The following is a 27,978-nucleotide window of genomic DNA, read 5'->3' on the forward strand; positions in this document are numbered from 1 at the left end:
TACTGTGCAGTAAGTACATGTTTTATACATGAGGGTTTACTGTGCAGTAAGTACATGTTCTATACATGAGGGTTTACTGTGCAGTAAGTACATGTTTTATACATGAGGGTTTACTGTGCAGTAAGTACATGTTTTATAGATTTACTGTGCAGTAAGTACATGTTCTATACATGAGGGTTTACTGAGCAGTAAGTACATGTTCTATACATGAGGGTTTACTGAGCAGTAAGTACATGTTCTATACATGAGGGTTTACTGAGCAGTAAGTACATGTTCTATACATGAGGATTTACTGTGCAGTAAGTACATGTTCTATACATGAGGGTTTACTGAGCAGTAAGTACATGTTTTATACATGAGGGTTTACTGTGCAGTAAGTACATGTTTTATACATGAGGGTTTACTGTGCAGTAAGTACATGTTTTATACATGAGGGTTTACTGTGCAGTAAGTACATGTTCTATACATGAGGGTTTACTGTGCAGTAAGTACATGTTTTATACATGAGGGTTTACTGTGCAGTAAGTACATGTTTTATACATGAGGGTTTACTGTGCAGTAAGTACATGTTTTATAGATTTACTGTGCAGTAAGTACATGTTTTATAGATTTACTGTGCAGTAAAACATGTTTTATACATGAGGGTTTACTGTGCAGTAAGTACATGTTTTATAGATCAGGATTTACTGTGCAGTAAGTACATGTTTTTTACATTAGGGTTTACTGTGCAGTAAGTACATGTTTTATACATTAGGATTTACTGTGCAGTAAGTACATGTTTTATACATGAGGGTTTACTGTGCAGTAAGTACATGTTTTATACATTAGGATTTACTGTGCAGTAAGTACATGTTCTATACATGAGGGTTTACTGTGCAGTAAGTACATGTTCTATACATGAGGGTTTACTGTGCAGTAAGTAGATGTTTTATAGGTTTACTGTGCAGTAAGTACATGTTCTATACATGAGGGTTTACTGTGCAGTAAGTACATGTTTTATAGATTTACTGTGCAGTAAGTACATGTTCTATACATGAGGGTTTACTGTGCAGTAAGTACATGTTTCATACATGAGGGTTTACTGTGCAGTAAGTACATGTTTTATATATGAGGGTTTACTGTGCAGTAAGTACATGTTTTATAGGTTTACTGTGCAGTAAGTACATGTTTTATACATGAGGGTTTACTGTGCAGTAAGTACATGTTTTATACATGAGGGTTTACTGTGCAGTAAGTACATGTTTTATACATGAGGGTTTACTTGAGCAGTAAAACATGTTTTATAGATTTACTGTGCAGTAAGTACATGTTCTATACATGAGGGTTTACTGAGCAGTAAAACATGTTTTATAAATTGACTGTGCAGTGTTCAACAGCAGCAGCATTCCCCTGCTGTAAACACTATGGCATTTGTTTTCTGATTGTGTAGACTGACCCATTAATCAAACAAAGTACTGAAAAATGCTAAACACACTCTCTTTGGCAAAGGTGCACACTCAAACACAATCACACACACACACACACACACACACCTGTGCTCCTCTGGAGTAGGAGCGGAAGATGGTGCAGAAGCGCCCCTGGCCAGATGTGTCCCTGAAACAACACACAAAAGGTTAGAGGTCAGGGGTTAAAGGGTCAGCAGGTCAGACAACCTTATTCAGGGCATCTGGGTCGTTCCACAAATTCTGTGCCTTTTCAAAAGTGTAACTTGGTAAAAAAAAAAAAAAAAAAAAAAAAAAAAAAAAAAAACATTTGATTTCAACAAATTGTAACATTCTGTCATTAAAAAGCACATATTCAACTTCATAAAAAAACAAGTGACTATGGTTGACCGTACCAGGGTTGATGATTGCATTTTAAAATCATCCATAAATCTCCTTGTGACCTGGGAAATGGAAGCGTGTGTGCAAATTGAATGAATATTTCCCCAAAACATTTAATAACTAAAACATTGGTAACAGCGTTGATGTGTTTTGCTCGACCCGCTCATTTTCCCACAAAACACCACAAAACGACCAAAAAGAGTAGAACCAGCGCTCTGGCTTTTACACTATGATCTGACCAGTGTTTCTTTAAAAAAAATATATAAAAGCAGGAAGTAACACCATATTAAATTGAGAGTTCAGTTCCACATAAGTGTTGACTTTAAAATGAGGGACACTGAATGAATCACTAATCACATTAAATAAATCATAATCTTCTGAAATTACTTTGTCAAAGCAACAATAACAATAACTAATGCCTTTACATCGATGGTGAAACATGGAGAAATGTTTGGATCAAGTGGGTTGAAATCTTTCTAGAAGTGACACAGGATTGACGGAGGGAATTATTAGCATGATTTAATTCTCCGTGTGGTCTACAATGCCTGTGGAAAGCCTACACCCCCTTGACATGTTTAAACATTTTGTTGCGTCACAAAGTGGGATTGAAATGTATTTAATCGTATTTTCTTTTGTCAACGATCTATACAAAATCCTCTGTAAAGTCAAAGTGGAAGAAACATTGTAAATGTTTAGATTAATGAAAACTAAAACACTAGAATACCTTGATTAGATACAGTGCCTTGCGAAAGTATTCGGCCCCCTTGAACTTTGCGACCTTTTGCCACATTTCAGGCTTCAAAGTTAAAGATATAAAACTGTATTTTTTGTGAAGAATCAACAACAAGTGGGACACAATCATGAAGTGGAACGACATTTATTGGATATTTCAAACTTTTTTAACAAATCAAAAACTGAAAAATTGGGCGTGCAAAATTATTCAGCCCCCTTAAGTTAATACTTTGTAGCGCCACCTTTTGCTGCGATTACAGCTGTAAGTCGCTTGGGGTATGTCTCTATCAGTTTTGCACATCGAGAGTGACATTTTTTCCCATTCCTCCTTGCAAAACAGCTCGAGCTCAGTGAGGTTGGATGGAGAGCATTTGTGAACAGCAGTTTTCAGTTCTTTCCACAGATTCTCGATTGGATTCAGGTCTGGACTTTGACTTGGCCATTCTAACACCTGGATATGTTTATTTTTGAACCATTCCATTGTAGATTTTGCTTTATGTTTTGGATCATTGTCTTGTTGGAAGACAAATCTCCGTCCCAGTCTCAGGTCTTTTGCAGACTCCATCAGGTTTTCTTCCAGAATGGTCCTGTATTTGGCTCCATCCATCTTCCCATCAATTTAACCATCTTCCCTGTCCCTGCTGAAGAAAAGCAGGCCCAAACCATGATGCTGCCACCACCATGTTTGACAGTGGGGATGGTATGTTCAGGGTGATGAGCTGTGTTGCTTTTACGCCAAACATAACGTTTTGCATTGTTGCCAAAAAGTTCAATTTTGGTTTCATCTAACCAGAGCACCTTCTTCCACATGTTTGGTGTGTCTCCCAGGTGGCTTGTGGCAAACTTTAAACGACACTTTTTATGGATATCTTTAAGAAATGACTTTCTTCTTGCCACTCTTCCATAAAGGCCAGATTTGTGCAATATACGACTGATTGTTGTCCTATGGACAGAGTCTCCCACCTCAGCTGTAGATCTCTGCAGTTCATCCAGAGTGATCATGGGCCTCTTGGCTGCATCTCTGATCAGTCTTCTCCTTGTATGAGCTGAAAGTTTAGAGGGACGGCCAGGTCTTGGTAGATTTGCAGTGGTCTGATACTCCTTCCATTTCAATATTATCGCTTGCACAGTGCTCCTTGGGATGTTTAAAGCTTGGGAAATCTTTTTGTATCCAAATCCGGCTTTAAACTTCTTCACAACAGTATCTCGGACCTGCCTAGTGTGTTCCTTGTTCTTCATGATGCTCTCTGCACTTTTAACGGACATCTGAGACTATCACAGTGCAGGTGCATTTATACGGAGACTTGATTACACATAGGTGGATTGTATTTATCATCATTAGTTATTTAGGTCAACATTGGATCATTCAGAGATCCTCACTGAACTTCTGGAGAGAGTTTGCTGCACTGAAAGTAAAGGGGCTGAATAATTTTGCACGCACAATTTTTCAGTTTTTGATTTGTTAAAAAAGTTTGAAATATCCAATAAATGTCGTTCCACTTCATGATTGTGTCCCACTTGTTGTTGATTCTTCACAAAAAAATACAGTTTTATATCTTTATGTTTGAAGCCTGAAATGTGGCAAAAGGTCGCAAAGTTCAAGGGGGCCGAATACTTTCGCAAGGCACTGTATTTTCAACTTTCATTTCGCAGCTTTTCTCTTATTGAATTAAACTCTGACATTGTCCTTTATGTCTCAGTGGATCAACATTAAATAGTCTAACTGGTGTGTAGACTATTTGGGACACAAAGTTAGGCCCTAAAGCTTACGCAATAATGCCAGATAAACAAAAAAGTATGAAAGAAAAACCTCAATGTAGCCTATAGATATAAATTGCACAAGAATAATACAATACTGGATTTCAAAAAATGTATTATTTTCTCTTTATTCACTCCCCACACCACCCACCAGCCCTTCATCCACACAATAGTTAATGACCTTAAACTGGGACTGTGGGTTATGAGTCAACCTGCACATCACTGATTACTTTACTGCCTTGTTGCATACATACGCCCTGTTTTAGAATATTTTTATTCTGTATATTTGTATTATTTTGACTCTGTCATTCAGGTCATTATTGTGGAGTCACTACAATGTTGTTGATCCATCCTCAGTTTTCTCCCATCACGGCCATTGAACTCTGTAGCTGTTTCAAAATGACCAAGGGCCTCAATGTTGCCATCCCAGTTTCCTTCCTGTCCTGCAGCTCAGTTCAGAAGGACAACTTTGTGTGTTGGTGGTTTAATACATCATCTACGGCATCATTATTAACTTGACCATGCTTAAATAGGTATTCAATATTTGATTTGTTATTGTTACCCATCTACCAATCACTGCTTTTCTTTATGAGGCTTTCGCAAAGCTCCCTGGTCTTTGTAGTTATATCTGTCTGAAATTCAATAGTTGACTGAGGGACCCTATAGATGTTGGGTGTATGGGGGACAGAGGAAGGAGTAGTCATTTTAAAAAATCATGTCAACCCCTATTATATCACACAGAATGGGCCTATGTAACTTATCATGTGATTTTGTTGAGCGAAATTTGACTTTTGAACTATTTTAGGAGTGTCTAAAGAAAGAGGGTGAATATTTATGCAACAACTATATATTTTAGTTATTTAATTGTTATTCATTTGTAAAACCTTTTTCACTTTGACATTAGAGTATTTTGTATAGATCAAAGACCAAAAAGTACAATTAAAACTATTTGAATTCGTAACGCAACAAAATGTGAAAAAAGTTCAACGAGATGTAGGCTTTCAACAGGATGTAGACTTTCAACAGGATGTAGGCTTTCAACAGGATGTAGGCTTTCAACAGGATGTAGGCTTTCAAACGGGATGTAGGCTTTCAACAGGATGTAGGATTTCAACAGGATGTAGGCGTTCAACAGGATGTAGGCTTTCAACAGGATGTAGACTTTCAACAGGATGTAGGCTTTCAACGGGATGTAGGCTTTCAACAGGATGTAGGCTTTCAACGGGATGTAGGCTTTCAACAGGATGTAGGCTTTCAAACGGGATGTAGGCTTTCAAACGGGATGTAGGCTTTCAACAGGATGTAGGCTTTCAACAAGATGTAGGCTTTCAACAGGATGTAGGCTTTCAAACGGGATGTAGGCTTTCAACAGGATGTAGACTTTCAACAGGATGTAGGCTTTCAACTGGATGTAGGCTTTCAACAGGATGTAGGCTTTCAAACGGGATGTAGGCTTTCAACAGGATGTAGGCTTTCAACAGGATGTAGGCTTTCAACAGGATGTAGGACCTGTATATTAAAGTACTCTTCATTTAACAAAATCTATATTTGTGAACAATTTCTATTTAAAATATTTATTTAAAAAAAAAAAACACTTAATTGAAACGACCCGTCTATTGCTGTTGGCCAACAACCAACCAATCACTTGTCAGACCATCACCGATGATTATCTATGTTTAGCAACACTAATTACTTCTCAAATGTGTCGTATATTAGTCTGTGAAATTCAGACAATTTATACATTCCACATAATTGGTCTTACAAAGAGAGGATTAAAGACACTGGTATTTTAAGCCTGCATTTAAAATAATGCAATCTGGGAGGGTAGTGAGAGAGCAGAGCGAGAGCAATAGCATGTTTCCAGACTGCATTCTCCAGACCTGGATGCCAGAGCAGTGTTTGGGTTGGCTCGCGCGTCGGCCTTAGGCCTAGACTTCTGACTATTAGATTTGAAATCCAGCTGTGTTTTTAATTCGATGAGAGAGTGCATCGTCACGCGCATTGTTTCTTGATATGATTTAATATAGTGACACTATAAACCATCTGGTACATAAAGATCTCATCCACCAGCCAGCTCTTCTGAGATTGAGCCTGGGGATGAGATTAGTTACACAACAGTCTACTATGGAGGGAGAAGATGTTTTATAGGGGAAAGAAATACAAATATAGGATAATAACCTTCCACTGTTTAAATACTCATATTCTCCTTCCTTCTCACAAGCTGCAGCTTTGCAATCAGCTTATTGTGGTTATCCCTGGGGTTAGGGTTGGTGGTTATCCCTAGGGTTAGGGTTGGTGGTTATCCCTGGGGTTAGGGTTGGTGGTTATCCCTGGGGTTGGTGGTTATCCCTAGGGTTAGGGTTGGTGGTTATCCCTAGGGTTAGGGTTGGTGGTTATCCCTAGGGTTAGCATTGGTGGTTATCCCTAGGGTTGGTGGTTATCCCTAGGGTTAGGGTTGGTGGTTATCCCTAGGGTTAGGGTTGATGGTTATCCCTAGGGTTAGGGTTGGTGGTTATCCCTAGGGTTAGGGTTGGTGGTTATCCCTGGGATTAGGGTTGGTGGTTATCCCTGGGGTTAGGGTTGGTGGTTATCCCTGGGGTTAGGGTTGGTGGTTATCCCTGGGGTTAGGGTTGGTGGTTATCCCTAGGGTTAGGGTTGGTGGTTATCCCTGGGGTTAGGGTTGGTGGTTATCCCTAGGGTTAGGGTTGGTGGTTATCCCTGGGGTTAGGGTTGGTGGTTATCCCTGGGGTTAGGGTTGGTGGTTATCCCTGGGGTTAGGGTTGGTGGTTATCCCTGGGGTTAGGGTTGGTGGTTATCCCTAGGGTTAGGGTTGGTGGTTATCCCTGGGGTTAGGGTTGGTGGTTATCCCTGGGGTTAGGGTTGGTGGTTATCCCTGGGGTTAGGGTTGGTGGTTATCCCTGGGGTTAGGGTTGGTGGTTATCCCTGGGGTTAGGGTTGGTGGTTATCCCTAGGGTTAGGGTTGGTGGTTATCCCTAGGGTTAGGGTTGGTGGTTATCCCTGGGGTTAGGGTTGGTGGTTATCCCTAGGGCTAGGGTTGGTGGTTATCCCTGGGGTTAGGGTTGGTGGTTATCCCTAGGGTTAGGGTTGGTGGTTATCCCTAGGGTTAAGGTTGGTGGTTATCCCTGGGGTTAGGGTTGGTGGTTATCCCTGGGGTTAGGGTTGGTGGTTATCCCTGGGGTTAGGGTTGGTGGTTATCCCTGGGGTTAGGGTTGGTGGTTATCCCTGGGGTTAGGGTTGGTGGTTATCCCTAGGGTTAGGGTTGGTGGTTATCCCTAGGGTTAGGGTTGGTGGTTATCCCTGGGGTTAGGGTTGGTGGTTATCCCTGGGGTTAGGGTTGGTGGTTATCCCTGGAGTTAGGGTTGGTGGTTATCCCTAGAGTTAGGCTTATTGTGGTTATCCCTAGGGTTAGGCTTATTGTGGTTATCCCTAGGGTTAGGCTTATTGTGGTTATACCTAGGGTTAGGCTTATTGTGGTTATCCCTAGGGTTAGGCTTATTGTAGTTATCCCTAGGGCTAGTGGTTATCCCTAGGGATAGGGTTATTGTGGTTATCCCTATGGTTAGGGCTATTGATTATCCCTAGGGTTATGCTTATTGTGGTTCTCTCTAGGGTTAGTGTTATTGGTTATCCCTGGGGCTAGTGGTTATCCCCAGGGTTAGGGTTATTCCTAGGGATACGGTTATTGGTTATCCCTAGGGTTATGCTTATTGTGGTTATCTCTAGGGTTAGGGTTATTGGTTATTCCTAGGACTAGTGGTTATCCCTAGGGCTAGTGGTTATCCCTAGGATTAGGGTTATTGTGGTTAAAATCAAATCAAATTGTATTAGTCACGTACACATGGTTAGCAGATATTATTGCGGGTGTAGCGAAATGCTTGTGCTTCTAGTTCCGACAGTGCAGCAATATCGAACATGTAATCTAACAATTCAACAACTACCTAATACACACAAATCTAAGTATGGGAATAAGAATATATAAATATATAGATGAGCAATGGCCGAGGCAAGATGCAATAGATGGTATAAAATACAGTATACACATATGAGATGAGTAATGCAAGACATGTAAACATTATTAAAGTGACTAGTGATCTATTTATTAAAGTAGCCAATGATTTCAAGTCTGTATGTAGGCAGCAGCCTCTCTGTGTTAGTGATGGCTGTTTAAAGTCTGATGATCTTGTGACCACTAACCTGAACCTAGGGATAACCACAATAACCCTATCCCGCACCTGCCCGCACGTCCAGCATCACTACTCTGGACGGTTCTGACTTGGAATATGTGGACAACTACAAATACCTAGGTGTCTGGCTAGACTGTAAACTCTCCTTCCAGACTCACATTAAGCATCTCCAGTCCAAAATTAATTGGACATTCTTCACTCATGCAGGCAAACATACCCTCGTAAAACTGACCATCCTACCGATCGTCGACTTCGGCGATGTCATTTACAAAATAGCCTCCAACACTCTACTCAACAAATTGGATGCAGTCTATCACAGTGCCATCCGTTTTGTCACCAAAGCCCCATATACTACCCACAACTGCGACCTGTAGGCTCTCGTTTGCTGGCCCTCGCTTCATACTCATCGCCAAACCCACTGGCTCAAGGTCATCTACAAGTCTTCGCTAGGTAAAGCCCGCCTCACTGGTCACAATAGCAGCACGCGCTCCAGCAGGTATATCTCACTTGTCACCCCCAAAGCCAATTCCTCTTTTGGCCGACTTTCCTTCCAGCTCTCTGCTGCCAATGACTGGAACGAACTGCAAAAATCACTGAAGCTGGAGACTCATATCTCCCTCACTAGCTTTAAGCACCAGCAGTCAGAGCAGCTCACAGATTACCGCACCTGTACATAGCCCATCTGTAAATAGCCCATCCAACTACCTCATCCCCATACTGTATTTATTTATCTTGCTCCTTTGCACCCCAGTATCTCTACTTACACACTCATCTTCAGCACATCTATCACTCCAGTGTTTAATTGCTATATTGTAATTACTTCGCCACCATGGCCTATTTATTGCCTTACCTCCCGTACCTCATTTGCACACACTGTAAATACACTTTTTCTACTGTATTATTGACTGTATGTTTGTTCCACATGTAACTCTGTGTGGTTGTATGTGTCGCACTGCTTTGCTTTATCTTGGCCAGGTCACAGTTGTAAATGAGAACTTGTTCTCAACTAGCCTACCTGGTTAAATAAAGGTGAAATAATTTGACAAATAAATAAAGAATGAAAAATAGCTTCTGTCTCTTGGCCCCATTTTACCACTGTTTCCCCAATGTCACGCTAGCCAGCTGCGATTAGCACGTAGCCATAGGGAGGAGGATAAAGAGCATTTCTAACACCCCCTCTGTTAAAGCATAAAATAATCTCATCCTCTTAGACATCAAACTAAATTTCCAGATTAATAATTCAATATTGACTCGACTAAAAGCAAAACCCTCTAAAAATAAAAATACTGCTCTCAGGGTAGGGGTCAGGAGTAGAGTGGAGAGGCGGGGATAGCACACAATGGGGACCACAGAGTGTGTGTGTGTCCTTCCCTCATCCCTATTGACAAATATGGCTACAATCCCCCTTACTGTAATCAGACTTGCATGTTTCTTATTGAGCCTCTGTACAGAACTCATCTCTGCCTTTACGATTCTCCTTATAACAAGGTCCGCCTCTCGCTGACCTTCAGGACAATACTCTATTCTTCTCCTAATCTGATCAACATGATACAGTCGGGGTACTGTTTGGTACACAGCCCCCCCCCGTACTTATCAAATAGATGATAAGACGAGGGTCTGTGTACCAAACGGCCCTCTATCCCCTACATACAGCCGCATGGGGACCTGGTCAAAAGTAGTGCACTATGTAGGGAATAGGATCCCAGTTGGGACACAAACGGGAACTAGGATGGAACCCTATGGCTTCCAAATGGAACCCTATGGCTTCCAAATGGAACCCTATGCGTTCCAAATGGAACCCTATGCGTTCCAAATGGAACCCTAAGCGTTCCAAATGGAACCCTAAGCGTTCCAAATGGAACCCTATTGCTTCCAAATGGAACCCTATGCGTTCCAAATGGAACCCTATGCTTCCAAATGGAACCCTATGCGTTCCAAATGGAACCCTATTGCTTCCAAATGGAACCCTATGCGTTCCAAATGGAACCCTATGCGTTCCAAATGGAACCCTATTTCATCCAGAGTCACATTTTACATTTCAATATCCCTGAGGTGGAAATGGGATGAGTTTAGCAGGGTAACGTGTGTATGTACAGTGACTTCACTCACCAGAGCTGCAGCTTGACTCTTCTTCCATCTAGGAGTATCGTAGTCGTCTTGTAGTCGATTCCTGCCAACAACATCAAATGATGTTAATACCATCTCTCTTATTCTACTCTGAATGTATCTAGGCCTTGTACAGCTGTCATGATCATTCTACATGAGAGGGAGAGAGAGAGGACAGGCTGTGGAAACTGTGCTGCACTTCCTAACCTCCTGCCAAATAAATGTATGACCATATTAGAGACACATTTTTCCCTCATTACACAGACCCACAAAGAATTTGAAAACAAACCCAATTTTAATAAACTCTCATATCTGCTGGGTGAAATACCACAGTGTGCCATCACCGCAGCAAGATGTGTGACTTGTTGCCACAAGAAAAGGGCAATAAGGGCAAGAAAAGGGCCATTGAAGAAGAAACGCTATTGTAAATACAACCCATATTTATGTTTGTTTATTTTCCCTTTTGTACTTTAACTATTTTTCACATAATGACATTTGAAATGTCTTTATTATTTTGGAACTTTCGTGAGTGTAATGATTACTGTTCATTTATATTGTTTATTTAACTTTTGTTTATTATCTACTTCACTTGCTTTGGCAATGTGTAATATGTTTCCCATGCCAAAAAAGACCCATGAATTTAATAGAGAGAGAGACACAGACAGACACACAGAAAGTGAGACACACACAGACAGACACACAGAAAGTGAGACACACACAGACAGACACACAGAAAGTGAGACACACACAGACAGACACACAGACAGACGAATAAGAGGATACTAACGGGGATCTGTATGCTTCAGGAGGAAACATGCGGAAGATGAACTCTCCATCTGTCATCCAGCAGGGAGCAGATTAAACTTTAACACTGAGTGAGTGAACATGTCTTATTCCCCTATGGGCCCTGGTCCAAAGTAGTGCACTATAACGGGGAATAGGGTGGTGAGGGAGGTGGGCAGACGTGTGAAGCAACTGAGGCAACGCTGATGGGCCCCCTGACTCCTAAGAGAGTGATGGCTGCGTCCATACCTGTCCCTAGAGACTGATGGGCCCCCTGACTCCTAAGGGAGTGATGGCTGCGTCCATACCTGTCCCTAGAGACTGATGGGCCCCCTGACTCCTAAGGGAGTGATGGCTGCGTCCATACCTGTCCCTAGAGACTGATGGGCCCCCTGACTTCTAAGGGAGTGATGGCTGCTTCCATACCTGTCCCTAGAGACCTCACCAGACACAGCTCTTATCCTTGCATCACAAATCACTCACGCCACCACACTCACACACTTCAACCGTCACACTGGACCTTTTCAAGTGCTGATTCTGGAACATTTAGCTAAGTACTTGAAATCTTCTTACGTTGTTGACTACGATGGCATATTGGCATTACGTCAAATTCTGGTGTGCACATACAGACACACAGACACAGACACTAATGTGCTTAGTGGCAGAGATGTAATGAGACTTCACATGACCCAGCTGTATTTTCTCATCAGACACGTAGGTGGGGTCAACGGGCAGGATTCCTAGGCTGTGTGTGTGTGTGTGTGTGTGTGTCTCTCAAAGGCCAGGATTCCGGAGACCAGATCCAATGTTAACCTATCACCCCACAGACGTTATGCTATCACCACAGAATGACACGCGAGTGTGTGTGTGTGTGTGTGTGTGTGTGTGTGTACGTGAAGATGACAATAATGTGTTTGCATAGAAATCAAACTAAATCCATGACCATCTAAGGGTTAAGTTACAGTAGTGATGATGAAATCCCCACTGGATCTCACCCAGTGAGAATGACTCATACTGCACAGCACAGACAGCTACATAGTGACAGCAGCGCGCGCGCACACACACACACACACACACACACACACACACACACACACACACACGGATACATGCAAACAAAGACACACACTAGCACACTAAACCTGTGAGTATTATGATGAAGCTTCAGTATGTGCTCAGAGCCTTACCATGTCTGGAAGCAACAGTGTACTGTGTGTCTGCTCAATACGAGGTCCTGATAACTACAGTCATTAATGGCAGAAAAGCCACGCTTTACTTTTGGTCAATGAGAGCAGCACAAATGTAACATTTGCATTACTCATTCCTTTACACTTGTGTGCATGAGGTAGTTGTGAAATTGTTAGATTACTTGTTAGATATTACTGCACGGTCGGAACTAGAAGCACAAGCATTTCACTACACTCACATTAACATCTGCTAACCACGTGTATGTGACCATTAACATCTGCTAACCATGTGTATGTGACCATTAACATCTGCTAACCACGTGTATGTGACCATTATCATCTGCTAACCACGTGTATGTGACCATTAACATCTGCTAACCACGTGTATGTGACAAATAAAATTAGATTTGCATCGTAATAATGGACTGTATCGCATCGTAATAATGGACTGTATCGTATCGTAATAATGGACTGTATCGCATCGTAATAATGGACTGTATCGTATCATAATAATGGACTGTATCGCATTGTAATAATGGGCTGTATCGCATCGTAATAATGGACTGTATCGTATTGTAATAATGGACTGTATCGCATCGTAATAATGGACTGTATCGTATCGTAATAATGGACTGTATCGCATCGTAATAATGGACTGTATCGCATCGTAATAATGGACTGTATCGTATCGTAATAATGGGCTGTATCGTATCGTAATAATGGGCTGTATCGTATCGTAATAATGGGCTGTATCACATCGTAATAATGGGCTGTATCGTATCGTAATAATGGGCTGTATCACATCGTAATAATGGACTGTATCGTATCGTAATAATGGACTGTATCACATCGTAATAATGGGCTGTATCGCATCGTAATAATGGACTGTATCGTATCGTAATAATGGACTGTATCGCATCGTAATAATGGGCTGTATCACATCGTAATAATGGGCTGTATCGTATCGTAATAATGGGCTGTATCACATCGTAATAATGGGCTGTATCACATCGTAATAATGGACTGTATCGCATCGTAATAATGGGCTGTATCACATCGTAATAATGGGCTGTATCGTATCGTAATAATGGGCTGTATCGCATCGCAATAATGGGCTGTATCGCATCGTAATAATGGACTGTATCGTATCGTAATAATGGGCTGTATCGCATCGTAATAATGGGCTGTATCGTATCGTAATAATGGGCTGTATCGCATCGTAATAATGGGCTGTATCGCATCGTAATAATGGGCTGTATCACATCGTAATAATGGGCTGTATCGCATCGTAATAATGGGCTGTATCGCATCGTAATAATGGGCTGTATCACATCGTAATAATGGATACCAATGGCAGCTGGCAAATCACAGGTGGCATTTAATGCTTTTCCTCCACATCAAGAGTCAGTCCACCAGTCAAACTGTCACCCCTGGCAACCGCCCTCCTCACGACCTGTACCCATAACGCATCCCTCTAGGTGTCGTTCCGGCCTCTCTGTGCTCCCTCAACTGTCTGGTTGGGTTTGGATCGGTCTGTCTCTGACTTGACATTGTGTAATTGGATTGGACATAGTGTAGTTTGTGCTGACACCCTGAGGAAGGTTCACACAAACACATGGCTACAGTATGTGTCCATAAACGCATGCACGCACTCACACACATGCACGTGCACGCACACGTACACTCACACGCAATAACATACAAGAGCTCAGCTGGACTCCTCTAATTTAACCAGGACAAACACATCTACAATACGTTGACTCACTCAATACAGTCAGGCACACTGTCCTGTTAGCGAATAGAGTCATATTTGCCAATTCATCTACTTATTTAAAACATCAACAACTCTAATCACAACAGTTCTATTGAAGCCACCTCGCAGCCATCTTGGCACTCCTCCTCCATCTTCCTCCTCCTCTTATCTTGGCACTCCTCCTCTTATCTTGGCAGCACTCCTCCTCCATCTTCCTCCTCCTCCTGTTATCTTGGCACTCCTCCTCCTCCATCTTGGCAGCACTCCTCCTCCATCTTGGCAGCACTCCTCCTCCATCTTGGCAGCACTCCTCCTCCATCGATTGCTCAGTTTGGCCGGGCAGCCAGCTCTAGGAAGAGTCTTGGTGGCTTCAAACTTCTTCCGCCTAAGAATGATGGAGGCCACGGTGTTCTTCAGGACCTTCAATGCTGCAGAAATGTTTTGGTACACTTCCCCAGATCTGTGCCTCGACACAATCCTGTCTCTGAGCTTTACGGACAATTCCTTCGACCTCATGGCTTGGTTTTTGCTCTGACATGCACTGTCAACTATGGGACCTTATATAGACAGGTGTGTGCCTTTCCAAATCATGTCCAATCAATTTCATTTACCACAGATGGACCCTGTTGTAGTGTTTGATATCATTAAATGTGAAGACTTTATATTATCAAATCGATTCTCTGTATAATTTAATTACACAATTTAACTAATCATGTAACTATAACTAGGAAGTCGGGGCACCACAGAAAAGTATTGTTTATATAGTGTCAATTTCCGAATATAACTCTTCAGATATTTTCATATCTTATCGATTACAGTCACTTAATGTATTATTACCTCATCAGTCTCATTACTGAACGTCGCAAATCCTTGGATATCTGCACGAACCCTAGTATAGAATCATGACTCAGCAATATACAAATTATTTATTTACTAACTAACTTAATCAATCACAGGTTTACATAAAACACACACACAAAAAAAATGTTATACATTGGTTACTACATGATACAAAAAAAAAGTCCCTAGCGGCCGAAACCGTGATGACGGCTTGGTAGACAAAAAAAAGGGGGTGGGGACCGCCCAAGAACAGGAAACTGAGAGTGGATTCAAGTACATACAGTTGACTACACTACACTCATGGAAATGCCTATACATTAAACATGAACAACCGCTCATTCGAAAATACATTTAAAATGTACATATTTACGAGTGTATGCCTTTGTTGTCCCTCTCTGTGGACGCCGGTCCGTCTGCTGGATAGTCAGTCGACAGAAAGCCTCTGTCTGAGGTGCAGGTTGTTATAATGGATACTTCAGAGTACCATTCGGAAATGTTCTTAGACCGGATGTGTTTACCAGACTAAAGTGTTTAAAAACAGCTGCAGCCTGAATAATTGTTCTTTAATTTGTAGATTTCTTAGCCATTTCAACAAGGGAATGATCTCCACATTCTCTGGTCTAGTCCTTTTGTAGCGTTGCCAACCAATTCAACATGTAGCGACAGCTCCACATTCTCTGGTCTAGTCCTTTTGTAGCGTTGCCAACCAATTCAACATGTAGCGACAGCTCCACATTCTCTGGTCTAGTCCTTTTGTCACGGGTGGTTTTATTCTCTGTGGAAGAATGGTCTGTTCCATGAGGCCTGCTGTGATGTCTGGGCTCATGGTTGGTTTCATACTCTGTGGAAGAATGGTCTGTTCCATGACGCCTGCTGTGATGTCTGGGCTCACGGTTGGTTTCATACTCTGTGGAAGAATCGTCTGTTCCATGACGCCTGCTGTGATGTCTGGGCTCACGGGTGGTTTCATTCTCTGTGGAAGAATGGTCTGTTCCATGACGCCTGCTGTGATGTCTGGGCTCATGGGGGTGTGGCCACTGACTAGTTAAAACTTTGTCTAAACAAGTATCTTGTTTAGAAGGCCAACATCAAATCTTCTCACAAATAGATTCATATTCAATCATATAGTTTAAACAACCATCACATGCAAAACTAGTAATTGAGAAGTGTACACAAACAAAGACACAGTAATGTGTGTTTCCTGTCCTTCGTGAGATCACCAAATGAAACCAATTTGACAGGATTGTTCTTTAAAAATACCCACGGACAATACCCACATTCTCAAAAATATAAATATAGTTTAATTCTCCAATTTTGGGGATTGGGCGTTTTGGGCAAGAAGAATGTCTTTGTTCTCCATAGGCTCTGTCCCTCAATACTCCTTGGCAGAGAGTTTCTACCCGGGATTTATGACCTTTGTAAAAACCTGTGGTGGGAGGGCCACAATATACACCCAGAAGGGCCACGCCATGACAACTCCAATGAAGTTGTAGAAACATCTCAAGGATGATCAATGGAAACAGGATGTACCTGAGCTCAATTTCGAGTCTCATAGCAAAGGGTCTGAAACCTTATTTACATAAGTTATCTTCTCTATTTTTAATACAGTTGGTACAATTTCTAAAAACCTGTTTTCGCTTTGTCTTGGGGTATTGTGTGTAGATTGCTGGGGAAAACCCCCCCACATTTAATACATTTTAGAATATGGCTATAACGTAACAAAGTGTGGAAAAACAAGGGGTCTGAATACTTTCCGAAGGCACTGTACTTCCTTGTTTATGTCTATTGAATGATAGTTGATATGGGATGTGATTCTGACTCTTATGAAACTCTGTGTGAGGTGGCAGCTCCAGTTAAAACGGGACAGTTTCCATATCAGGGCCCCTCAGGAGCCTGAAGGGTTATTTTGAGAGACAGTTTCCATATGAGGGCCCCTCAGGAGCCTGAAGGGTTATTTTGAGAGACAGTTTCCATATGAGGGCCCCTCAGGAGCCTGAAGGGTTATTTTGAGAGACAGTTTCCATATGAGGGCCCCTCAGGAGCCTGAAGGGTTATTTTGAGAGACAGTTTCCATTTAAGGGCCCCTCAGGAGCCTGAAGGGTTATTTTGAGAAAAACCCAAAGTCTAGCACATACAGCCTTACACACAAAACACTGTGGAGAGGCGACGTTATGTAAGGGGTTATGATAATCATTATTATGTCTGTTGACATGCATCATCAGAGGTCAAATAGGGGGTGCTTATTTTTGTACAAGTGCACTCCCTGAGAGAGTGGGGTCACGGCCAGTGATCAGCCATTATTGACAGCGACCCTGGTGCCTTGCTCAAGCTCATATCTGCACATTTTTCAGCTAATCAGCTTGGTGATTCGAACTAGAAACCTTTCGGTTAGTGGCCCAACACTTGAATCGTTAGGGTGACCTGCTGCCCCAGCGCCCTGTGTTGCCTGGCAGACCTGGTCACACACACACCACACAGTAGACTTTCCGTGTAAAAATAAATGCTCTCTCTAGGTTAGGATATGTCAGAGTAATTGTTGTATGATTAGTGTAGCTCTACGTATCCAGACAATAAGAAAACAGCTGCATTGGGTTGGTTGATTCCCTATGGGCTCTGGTGAACAGAAGTGCACTATAGAGGAAACATGGTGCCATTTGGGAGACATCCAGTCAGTCACCTACTACAGTACTACCAGCCTACTACTACAGTACTACCAGCCTACTACAGTACTACCAGCCTAATACGTACTACCAGCCTAATACAGTACTACCAGCCTAATACAGTACTACCAGTCTAATACAGTAAGGCTGAATCCTACAGGTCACTCCCCCCTTTCCCTCCTTCTGTCAACCTTCATCCCTCCATCTGTCAACCTTCATCCCTCCATCTCACCTCTCTGCCATCTGTTACTGATGGCATGCACTTTCTTTCAGTACGATTACTGTAGGGCTCAATAGCTCTCCTCATTCCCACTCTCTTTTCCTGTCCTCCCTCGCCTTCTGTTAAAGGCCCAGTCTAGTCAAAAATGTGATTTGTCTCACAATGAGGTTGGAATAATACTGTGAAATTGTGAAAATTATGAAAATGCCCTTTAGTGTAAGAGCTGTTTGAAAAGACGCCTGAAATATCATCCTGTTTTAGTGGGATGGAGTTTTGGCCCTCCATGCTGATATTACCACGCAGTAATTTAGTACTTCTGTCTTTGTACATGCGTGACTCTTTCCCTGTATGTGTGTGTTCTGAACTATAATCAAGTGATCTATTTTGGTTTGGAACGGTTCTGTGGCCTGCGACCTCAACAACAGTTTAAGGAAGGATTCTGTTGGAGCAGAGGGATTCTAGAATCTCTGCGGTCATTCCACTGTCTGTGTTCCAACTGTTCCACTGCTTCTGGAGTCTGTGGTCATTCCACTGTCTGTGTTCCAACTGTTCCACTGCTTCTGGAGTCTGTGGTCATTCCACTGTCTGTGTTCCAACTGTTCCACTGCTTCTGGAGTCTGTGGTCATTCCACTGTCTGTGTTCCAACTGTACCACTGCTTCTGGAGTCTGTGGTCATTCCACTGTCTGTGTTCCAACTGTTCCACTGCTTCTGGAGTCTGTGGTCATTCCACTGTCTGTGTTCCAACTGTTCCACTGCTTCTGGAGTCTGTGGTCATTCCACTGTCTGTGTTCCAACTGTTCCACTGCTTCTGGAGTCTGTGGTCATTCCACTGTCTGTGTTCCAACTGTTCCACTGCTTCTGGAGTCTGTGGTCATTCCACTGTCTGTGTTCCAACTGTTCCACTGCTTCTGGAGTCTGTGGTCATTCCACTGTCTGTGTTCCAACTGTTCCACTGCTTCTGGAGTCTGTGGTCATTCCACTGTCTGTGTTCCAACTGTTCCACTGCTTCTGGAGTCTGTGGTCATTCCACTATCTGTGTTCCAACTGTTCCACTGCTTCTGGAGTCTGTGGTCATTCCACTGTCTGTGTTCCAACTGTTCCACTGCTTCTGGAGTCTGTGGTCATTCCACTGTCTGTGTTCCAATGGTTCCACTGCTTCTGGAGTCTGTGGTCATTCCACTGTCTGTGTTCCAACTGTTCCACTGCTTCTGGAGTCTGTGGTCATTCCACTGTCTGTGTTCCAACGGTTCCACTGCTTCTGGAGTCTGTGGTCATTCCACTGTCTGTGTTCCAACTGTTCCACTGCTTCTGGAGTCTGTGGTCATTCCACTGTCTGTGTTCCAACTGTTCCACTGCTTCTGGAGTCTGTGGTCATTCCACTGTCTGTGTTCCAACTGTTCCACTGCTTCTGGAGTCTGTGGTCACTCCACTGTCTGTGTTCCAACTGTTCCACTGCTTCTGGAGTCTGTGGTCACTCCACTGTCTGTGTTCCAACTGTTCCACTGCTTCTGGAGTCTGTGGTCACTCCACTGTCTGTGTTCCAACTGTTCCACTGCTTCTGGAGTCTGTGGTCACTCCACTGTCTGTGTTCCAACTGTTCCACTGCTTCTGGAGTCTGTGGTCACTCCACTGTCTGTGTTCCAACTGTTCCACTGCTTCTGGAGTCTGTGGTCATTCCACTGTCTGTGTTCCAACTGTTCCACTGCTTCTGGAGTCTGTGGTCATTCCACTGTCTGTGTTCCAACGGTTCCACTGCTTCTGGAGTCTGTGGTCATTCCACTGTCTGTGTTCCAACGGTTCCACTGCTTCTGGAGTCTGTGGTCATTCCACTGTTTGTGTTCCAACTGTTCCACTGCTTCTGGAGTCTGTGGTCATTCCACTGTCTGTGTTCCAACTGTTCCACTGCTTCTGGAGTCTGTGGTCATTCCACTGTCTGTGTTCCAACTGTTCCACTGCTTCTGGAGTCTGTGGTCATTCCACTGTCTGTGTTCCAACTGTTCCACTGCTTCTGGAGTCTGTGGTCATTCCACTGTCTGTGTTCCAACTGTTCCACTGCTTCTGGAGTCTGTGGTCATTCCACTGTCTGTGTTCCAACTGTTCCACTGCTTCTGGAGTCTGTGGTCATTCCACTATCTGTGTTCCAACTGTTCCACTGCTTCTGGAGTCTGTGGTCATTCCACTGTCTGTGTTCCAACTGTTCCACTGCTTCTGGAGTCTGTGGTCATTCCACTGTCTGTGTTCCAACTGTTCCACTGCTTCTGGAGTCTGTGGTCATTCCACTGTCTGTGTTCCAACTGTTCCACTGCTTCTGGAGTCTGTGGTCATTCCACTGTCTGTGTTCCAACTGTTCCACTGCTTCTGGAGTCTGTGGTCATTCCACTGTCTGTGTTCCAACTGTTCCACTGCTTCTGGAGTCTGTGGTCATTCCACTGTCTGTGTTCCAACTGTTCCACTGCTTCTGGAGTCTGTGGTCATTCCACTGTCTGTGTTCCAACTGTTCCACTGCTTCTGGAGTCTGTGGTCATTCCACTGTCTGTGTTCCAACTGTTCCACTGCTTCTGGAGTCTGTGGTCATTCCACTGTCTGTGTTCCAACTGTTCCACTGCTTCTGGAGTCTGTGGTCATTCCACTGTCTGTGTTCCAACTGTTCCACTGCTTCTGGAGTCTGTGGTCATTCCACTGTCTGTGTTCCAACTGTTCCACTGCTTCTGGAGTCTGTGGTCATTCCACTGTCTGTGTTCCAACTGTTCCACTGCTTCTGGAGTCTGTGGTCACTCCACTGTCTGTGTTCCAACTGTTCCACTGCTTCTGGAGTCTGTGGTCATTCCACTGTCTGTGTTCCAACTGTTCCACTGCTTCTGGAGTCTGTGGTCATTCCACTGTCTGTGTTCCAACGGTTCCACTGCTTCTGGAGTCTGTGGTCATTCCACTGTCTGTGTTCCAACTGTTCCACTGCTTCTGGAGTCTGTGGTCATTCCACTGTCTGTGTTCCAACTGTTCCACTGCTTCTGGAGTCTGTGGTCATTCCACTGTCTGTGTTCCAACTGTTCCACTGCTTCTGGAGTCTGTGGTCATTCCACTGTCTGTGTTCCAACTGTTCCACTGCTTCTGGAGTCTGTGGTCATTCCACTGTCTGTGTTCCAACTGTTCCACTGCTTCTGGAGTCTGTGGTCATTCCACTGTCTGTGTTCCAACTGTTCCACTGCTTCTGGAGTCTGTGGTCATTCCACTGTCTGTGTTCCAACTGTTCCACTGCTTCTGGAGTCTGTGGTCATTCCACTGTCTGTGTTCCAACTGTTCCACTGCTTCTGGAGTCTGTGGTCATTCCACTGTCTGTGTTCCAACTGTTCCACTGCTTCTGGAGTCTGTGGTCATTCCACTGTCTGTGTTCCAACTGTTTCACTGCTTCTGGAGTCTGTGGTCATTCCACTGTCTGTGTTCCAACTGTTTCACTGCTTCTGGAGTCTGTGGTCATTCCACTGTCTGTGTTCCAACTGTTCCACTGCTTCTGGAGTCATTCCACTGTCTGTGTTCCAACTGTTTCACTGCTTCTGGAGTCTGTGGTCACTCCACTGTCTGTGTTCCAACTGTTCCACTGCTTCTGGAGTCTGTGGTCACTCCACTGTCTGTGTTCCAACTGTTCCACTGCTTCTGGAGTCTGTGGTCATTCCACTGTCTGTGTTCCAACGGTTCCACTGCTTCTGGAGTCTGTGGTCATTCCACTGTCTGTGTTCCAACTGTACCACTGCTTCTGGAGTCTGTGGTCATTCCACTGTCTGTGTTCCAACGGTTCCACTGCTTCTGGAGTCTGTGGTCATTCCACTGTCTGTGTTCCAACTGTACCACTGCTTCTGGAGTCTGTGGTCATTCCACTGTCTGTGTTCCAACTGTTCCACTGCTTCTGGAGTCTGTGGTCATTCCACTGTCTGTGTTCCAACTGTTCCACTGCTTCTGGAGTCTGTGGTCATTCCACTGTCTGTGTTCCAACTGTTCCACTGCTTCTGGAGTCTGTGGTCATTCCACTGTCTGTGTTCCAACGGTTCCACTGCTTCTGGAGTCTGTGGTCATTCCACTGTCTGTGTTCCAACTGTTCCACTGCTTCTGGAGTCTGTGGTCATTCCACTGTCTGTGTTCCAACTGTTCCACTGCTTCTGGAGTCTGTGGTCATTCCACTGTCTGTGTTCCAACTGTTCCACTGCTTCTGGAGTCTGTGGTCATTCCACTGTCTGTGTTCCAACTGTTCCACTGCTTCTGGAGTCTGTGGTCATTCCACTGTCTGTGTTCCAACTGTTCCACTGCTTCTGGAGTCTGTGGTCATTCCACTGTCTGTGTTACAACTGTTCCACTGCTTCTGGAGTCTGTGGTCATTCCACTGTCTGTGTTCCAACTGTTCCACTGCTTCTGGAGTCTGTGGTCATTCCACTGTCTGTGTTCCAACTGTTCCACTGCTTCTGGAGTCTGTGGTCATTCCACTGTCTGTGTTCCAACTGTTCCACTGCTTCTGGAGTCATTCCACTGTCTGTGTTCCAACTGTTTCACTGCTTCTGGAGTCTGTGGTCACTCCACTGTCTGTGTTCCAACTGTTCCACTGCTTCTGGAGTCTGTGGTCATTCCACTGTCTGTGTTCCAACTGTTCCACTGCTTCTGGAGTCTGTGGTCATTCCACTGTCTGTGTTCCAACGGTTCCACTGCTTCTGGAGTCTGTGGTCATTCCACTGTCTGTGTTCCAACTGTACCACTGCTTCTGGAGTCTGTGGTCATTCCACTGTCTGTGTTCCAACGGTTCCACTGCTTCTGGAGTCTGTGGTCATTCCACTGTCTGTGTTCCAACTGTACCACTGCTTCTGGAGTCTGTGGTCATTCCACTGTCTGTGTTCCAACTGTTCCACTGCTTCTGGAGTCTGTGGTCATTCCACTGTCTGTGTTCCAACTGTTCCACTGCTTCTGGAGTCTGTGGTCATTCCACTGTCTGTGTTCCAACTGTTCCACTGCTTCTGGAGTCTGTGGTCATTCCACTGTCTGTGTTCCAACTGTTCCACTTCTTCTGGAGTCTGTGGTCATTCCACTGTCTGTGTTCCAACTGTTCCACTGCTTCTAGAGTCTGTGGTCATTCCACTGTGAGCGCTCCAACTCAGCCATCATCTCATCCAGACCGCCCAGCTCACTCTCTGTGCGCATCCCAAATGGTACGCTGTTCCCTACATAGTACACTATTTTTGACGAGAGCCCTATAGGGTATGATTTGGGACTGAAACATCTTTCTCTGGTTATGGAGACTGGGCTGACCACAGAAATGCTTCCACTCTCCCTCCATGTCATCCCATTAGTAGAACTGACCCAAAACTGAGATGAACGTTGGATCCTGTTGATTCCACATTTAGTAGCCTAACGGCAACATAAATTATTGGCCAGAGCGCTGAAGGGGGAAACACTGCCTGCATCCTAAATGGTGCCCTATTCCCTATACAGTACACTACGTTTGACCAGGGCCCATAGTGCTCCATGTGGGGAACACACAGCCTCTGTTCCATGGTGTTTAAAACAAGCCAAACCAGCCGGGAGGTGGAGGAAACTGTGGCTCCTATATTAAAACATTCATCAGATGCATCATATTCTGTGATACCAGCAAAAACCGAGCAGGGCCACACTCAACAAACCATGTCAATACGACCAGGAAAAATTGTAGTGTACGAAAACATGCAACAGATTTCACTGGTAGTGGAAGAGAACACCCAGAGAATTCCCACACATTCTTCAGCGTGTGGATTTTGTCCGTGCCTTCAATGTAGAAACCAACACGTCATTCAAGTAGCAAAAGTCAGACAGAACTTCATCTTAAAGTAGCAATGTAGAGACAAACCTCAAAATAAGTTTGGAAAACATTAATTTGTCTCTTAATTGGTATACCTCAGGTAATAGGTATACTAAAATGTCATTTAAATTCTTCCGAGGGAGCTTGTCATGTGTCCCCTTATTGGATTCTCCAGAAGATTAAGTTGATAACTGCCACTACTCTGATTATAGTATAATCAGGAAAACCTGTTTTCAGAAGCACAACACAATGTCGCAGTGTTTTTATAAAGTGTTTTTAATAAAGGACTGCAATAACAAATCGGAGTATGAACACACACATGTGCGGGGACACACACACACACTTCCCACGGGAATAAAGGAATGACTTCACGCCGACCTTCGACTCCCTCCAGATGACGACGGTTGGTGTTGTTGTAATTGAGAACATTAGGAAAGAAACACTAAAGAGAGAAAATGAGGTAATTAGCAGCTAACTAAGGTCCTCTGAGGAAAACCATGTTTACGTCCCAAATAGATCCCTATCCACTATATGGTGCACTACTTTTGAACAGGACTCATAGGAAATAGGGTCCCATTTGGGATTCACCCTAACTGCCTTTTATACAGTTCCTCTAGGCTTCAGTCAAACAAACATCAGTTAAAGGAAATAGAAACAAACACTGTTGTTGTTGATGATGATGATGATGATGATGATGTTTTACACCCCATAACACTTTCCCTGAATCTCCAAAGTGCTTAGCATTGCATGTTGGGAAGTCTCCCTCAGGAGGTGTCTTAATAGAGTGACACATTCTGAATGTCGCAGAGCAGAAAAAAAAACACAACATTGAAGAAAAACAAGAACACAGTGCACTACTTTTGGCCAGAACCCTGCGATTTGGGACACACTCACTGTAAAACACTTTCTCCATCTACCAGGTTGTTGTTCTTACATAATGGACAGTTTCCTGATCCACTGTGTGTTGGTAGCCTGTCTGCCTCACCGCTGACAGAATGGAACTCGTAATGCAACAAGCTCTTGGGTTTGTAAAAAAAATATGAATATTCTTTAAAACTTTATGACCCTCTGTAAAGTCCTGAGATAGAATGTATACCCTCTCTGTTTAGGGCAGGCTATGACAGACTCAGTTAGGATGTATATCCTCTCTGTTTAGGGCAGGCTATGACAGACTCAGGATGTATACACTCTCTGTTTAAGGCAGGCTATGACAGACTCAGTTAGGATGTACACCCTCTCTGTTTAGGGCAGGCTATGACAGACTCAGTTATTCCTCTCACGCCCTATTATCTCTGTCCCTGTCCCTCTGTCTCTATTCCTCTCTCGCCCTATTATCTCTGTCCCTCTGTCTCTATTTCTCTCTTGCCCTATTATCTCTATCCCTGTCCCTGTTTCTATTCCTCTCACGCCCTATTATCTCTGTCCCTGTCCCTCTATTCCTCTCTCGCCCTATTATCTCTGTCCCTGTCCCTCTGTCTCTATTCCTCTCTCGCCCTATTATCTCTGTCCCTGTCCCTCTGGCTCTATTCCTCTCTCACCCTATTATCTCTGTCTCTATTCCTCTCTCACCCTATTATCTCTCCCTCTTTTTCTCATTGTCAACATTCACTTGACTACCCTCATTCCATTGGATTTCATTTGAGGGTATTTTTATGCAGATCTGTTTTACCATTTAGAAAGTAAATTATTTTATGTATCTAGTCCCCTCATTTGAAGATGCCATACATATATTTGGACAAATTCACTTATTACACAATACATGTTCACTAATAGACCTAGCATCAAAGCTACCAAATCATAAACGTACCTAGTGGTTTCCCACAATATCTAATAGATCAGTTGTAATAGAAGACTGTGTAGCAGCCAGACCCGAAAGAGAACAAAGAGGTTACCAGAGAGCTCTTTCCTGTGCTCTCCCATGAGCAGGGTTGGGAAGTAACAGAAAAAAAAAATATCAGAAAAAATATTTTAAAATCAGATTACATATACTTTTTAACAACTAGATGATTACTTCTAGGATTACTTTTAAATTAAGGATTCAGCTACTTCGAACACACAGGCATGCAACCTCCGTAGACAAACATTGGCAGTAGAACGGCCTTACTGATGAGCTCAGTGATATTCAACGTGGAACCATCATAGGACGCCACCTTTCCAACAAGTCAGTGTCAAATTTCTTCCCTGCTAGAGCTGCCCCGGTCAACTGTAAATGCTGTTATTGTGAAGTGGAAACGTCTAGGAGCAACAACGGCTCAGCCGCAAAGTGGTAGGCCACACAAGCTCACAGAACGTGACCGCCAAGTGCTGAAGTGCGTAAAATTTGTCTGTCATCAGTTACAACACTCTCTGCCGAGTTCCAAACTGCCTCTGGAAGCAACGTCAGCACAAAAACTGTTAGTCGGGAGCTTCATGAAATGGGTTTCCATGGCCGAGCAGCCACACACAAGCCTAAGACCACCATGCGCACTGCCAAGCGTCGACTGGAGTGGTGTAAAGCTCACTGCCATTGGACTCTGGAGCAGTGGAAGCGCGTTCTCTGGACTAATGAATCACGCTTCACCATCTGGCAGTCCAACCGACGAGAATGGGTTTGGTGGATGCCAGGAGAACGCTACCTGCCACAATGCATTGTGCCAACAGTAAAGTTCGGTGGAGGAGGAATAATGGTCTGGGTCTGGTTTAATGGTTCGGGCTGGGCCCCTTAGTTCCAGTGAAGGGAAATCTTGATGCTACAACATACAATGACATTCTAGACGATTCTGTGATTCAAACTTTGTGGCAACAGTTTGGGGAAGTCTCTTTCCTGTTTCATCATGATTATAGACCTCGCTTTGTGCACTAGGCAATTAAGATATTGTTTGTCGAGATCGGTGTGGAAGAACTTGACTGGGCTGCACAGACCCTGAACCCCATCAAACACCTTTGGAATTAATTGGAACGCCGACTGCGAGCCAGGCCTAAACGCTGAACATCAGTGCCCGACCTCACTAATGCTGTTGTGGCTGAATGGAAGCAAGTCCCTGCAGCAATGTTCCAACATCTAGTGAACAGCCTTCCCAGAAAAGTGAAGGCTGTTATAGCAGCAAAGAGGGGACCAACTTTGGAATGAGATGTTCGAAGAGCTGGTGTACACATACTTTTGGTCGTGTTGTGCCTTCGGAAAGTATTCAGACCCCTTGCCTTTTTCCAAATGTTGTTATATTACAGCCTAATTTTAAAATGGATAAACCAAATAATAATCCTCAGCGACACACACACACACACACACACACACACACAATACCCCATAATGACAAAGTGAAAACAGGTTTTTAGAAATACCACATTTATTAAAAATAGAAAACATGTGGATTGACCAGATTGTTGACTTTCTTCCTCTTGAAAAGCTCACTTATGACCTCCACAAGAGACAGCCCAAGTTTGATAGACTCTGGTCTCCACTATTCAACTATATTTCAAACTGGACAGAGTGAACGGGGTGACTAGGGAAATGCGCAGATACATGTGTAAGGTACCGTAAAACCTAAAAACTAACTATTGGCCCGTCGTCTCAGCGAATGCTTGAAATAGCTGATAAGAACCTTGATAGTGCTGCTGCAAGTGTTATGTTTTTTTGTGTGTGTTTTTATTTTAATGTAGTTTTTGAGTACGTGTGCGTAGGTGTGTGTATGTATATGTGCGTATGTATGTACGTACGTACGTATGTGTGTATGTATGTATGTATGTATGTATATATGTACCAAGGAAAATATATAGATTAAGAAAAATAAATGCTTTTATTTGACTTTATCATTCATTTAATTTGTATTTTTATTTTTTCAAAAGTATTATTTTATTTTTTTTATTTTTTTTAAAGCCTGTCACATCTGTGAATGTGGAATGTGTTCTGTTGGTTGATTGAAAAACAGGAAAACTTAATAAAACTTTAAATTGAAAAAAAAAAAATAGAAAACAGAAATACCTAATTTACATAAGTATTCAGACCCTTTGCTATGAGACCTGAAATTGAGCTCAGGTGCATCCTGTTTCCATTGATCATCCTTGAGATGTTTCTACAATTTGATTGGAGTCCCCCTATGGTAAATTCAATTGATTGG

General features: G+C 43.4%; 1 protein-coding gene across 3 annotated transcripts in view; it reads right to left on the minus strand.

Moving 5' to 3' along the window:
- The window catches only part of LOC110499433 (ras-related protein Rab-40B), a 42,754-nt gene that overhangs the window by 4,871 nt on the left and 9,905 nt on the right, over positions 1-27,978 (minus strand). For all 3 annotated transcript variants that reach the window (XM_036956292.2, XM_036956291.2, XM_036956293.2), the window contains 2 exons: positions 10,628-10,688; positions 1,533-1,593 (listed from right to left, as the gene is read on the minus strand). In XM_036956292.2, coding sequence (XP_036812187.1) covers positions 1,533-1,593; positions 10,628-10,688 — 122 coding nt within the window. The remainder of the gene's footprint in view (positions 1-1,532; positions 1,594-10,627; positions 10,689-27,978) is intronic.

Source organism: Oncorhynchus mykiss, chromosome 20 (assembly GCF_057628025.1).
Source record: "Oncorhynchus mykiss isolate SJ-2025 chromosome 20, ASM5762802v1, whole genome shotgun sequence".
Lineage (NCBI taxonomy): Eukaryota > Metazoa > Chordata > Actinopteri > Salmoniformes > Salmonidae > Oncorhynchus > Oncorhynchus mykiss.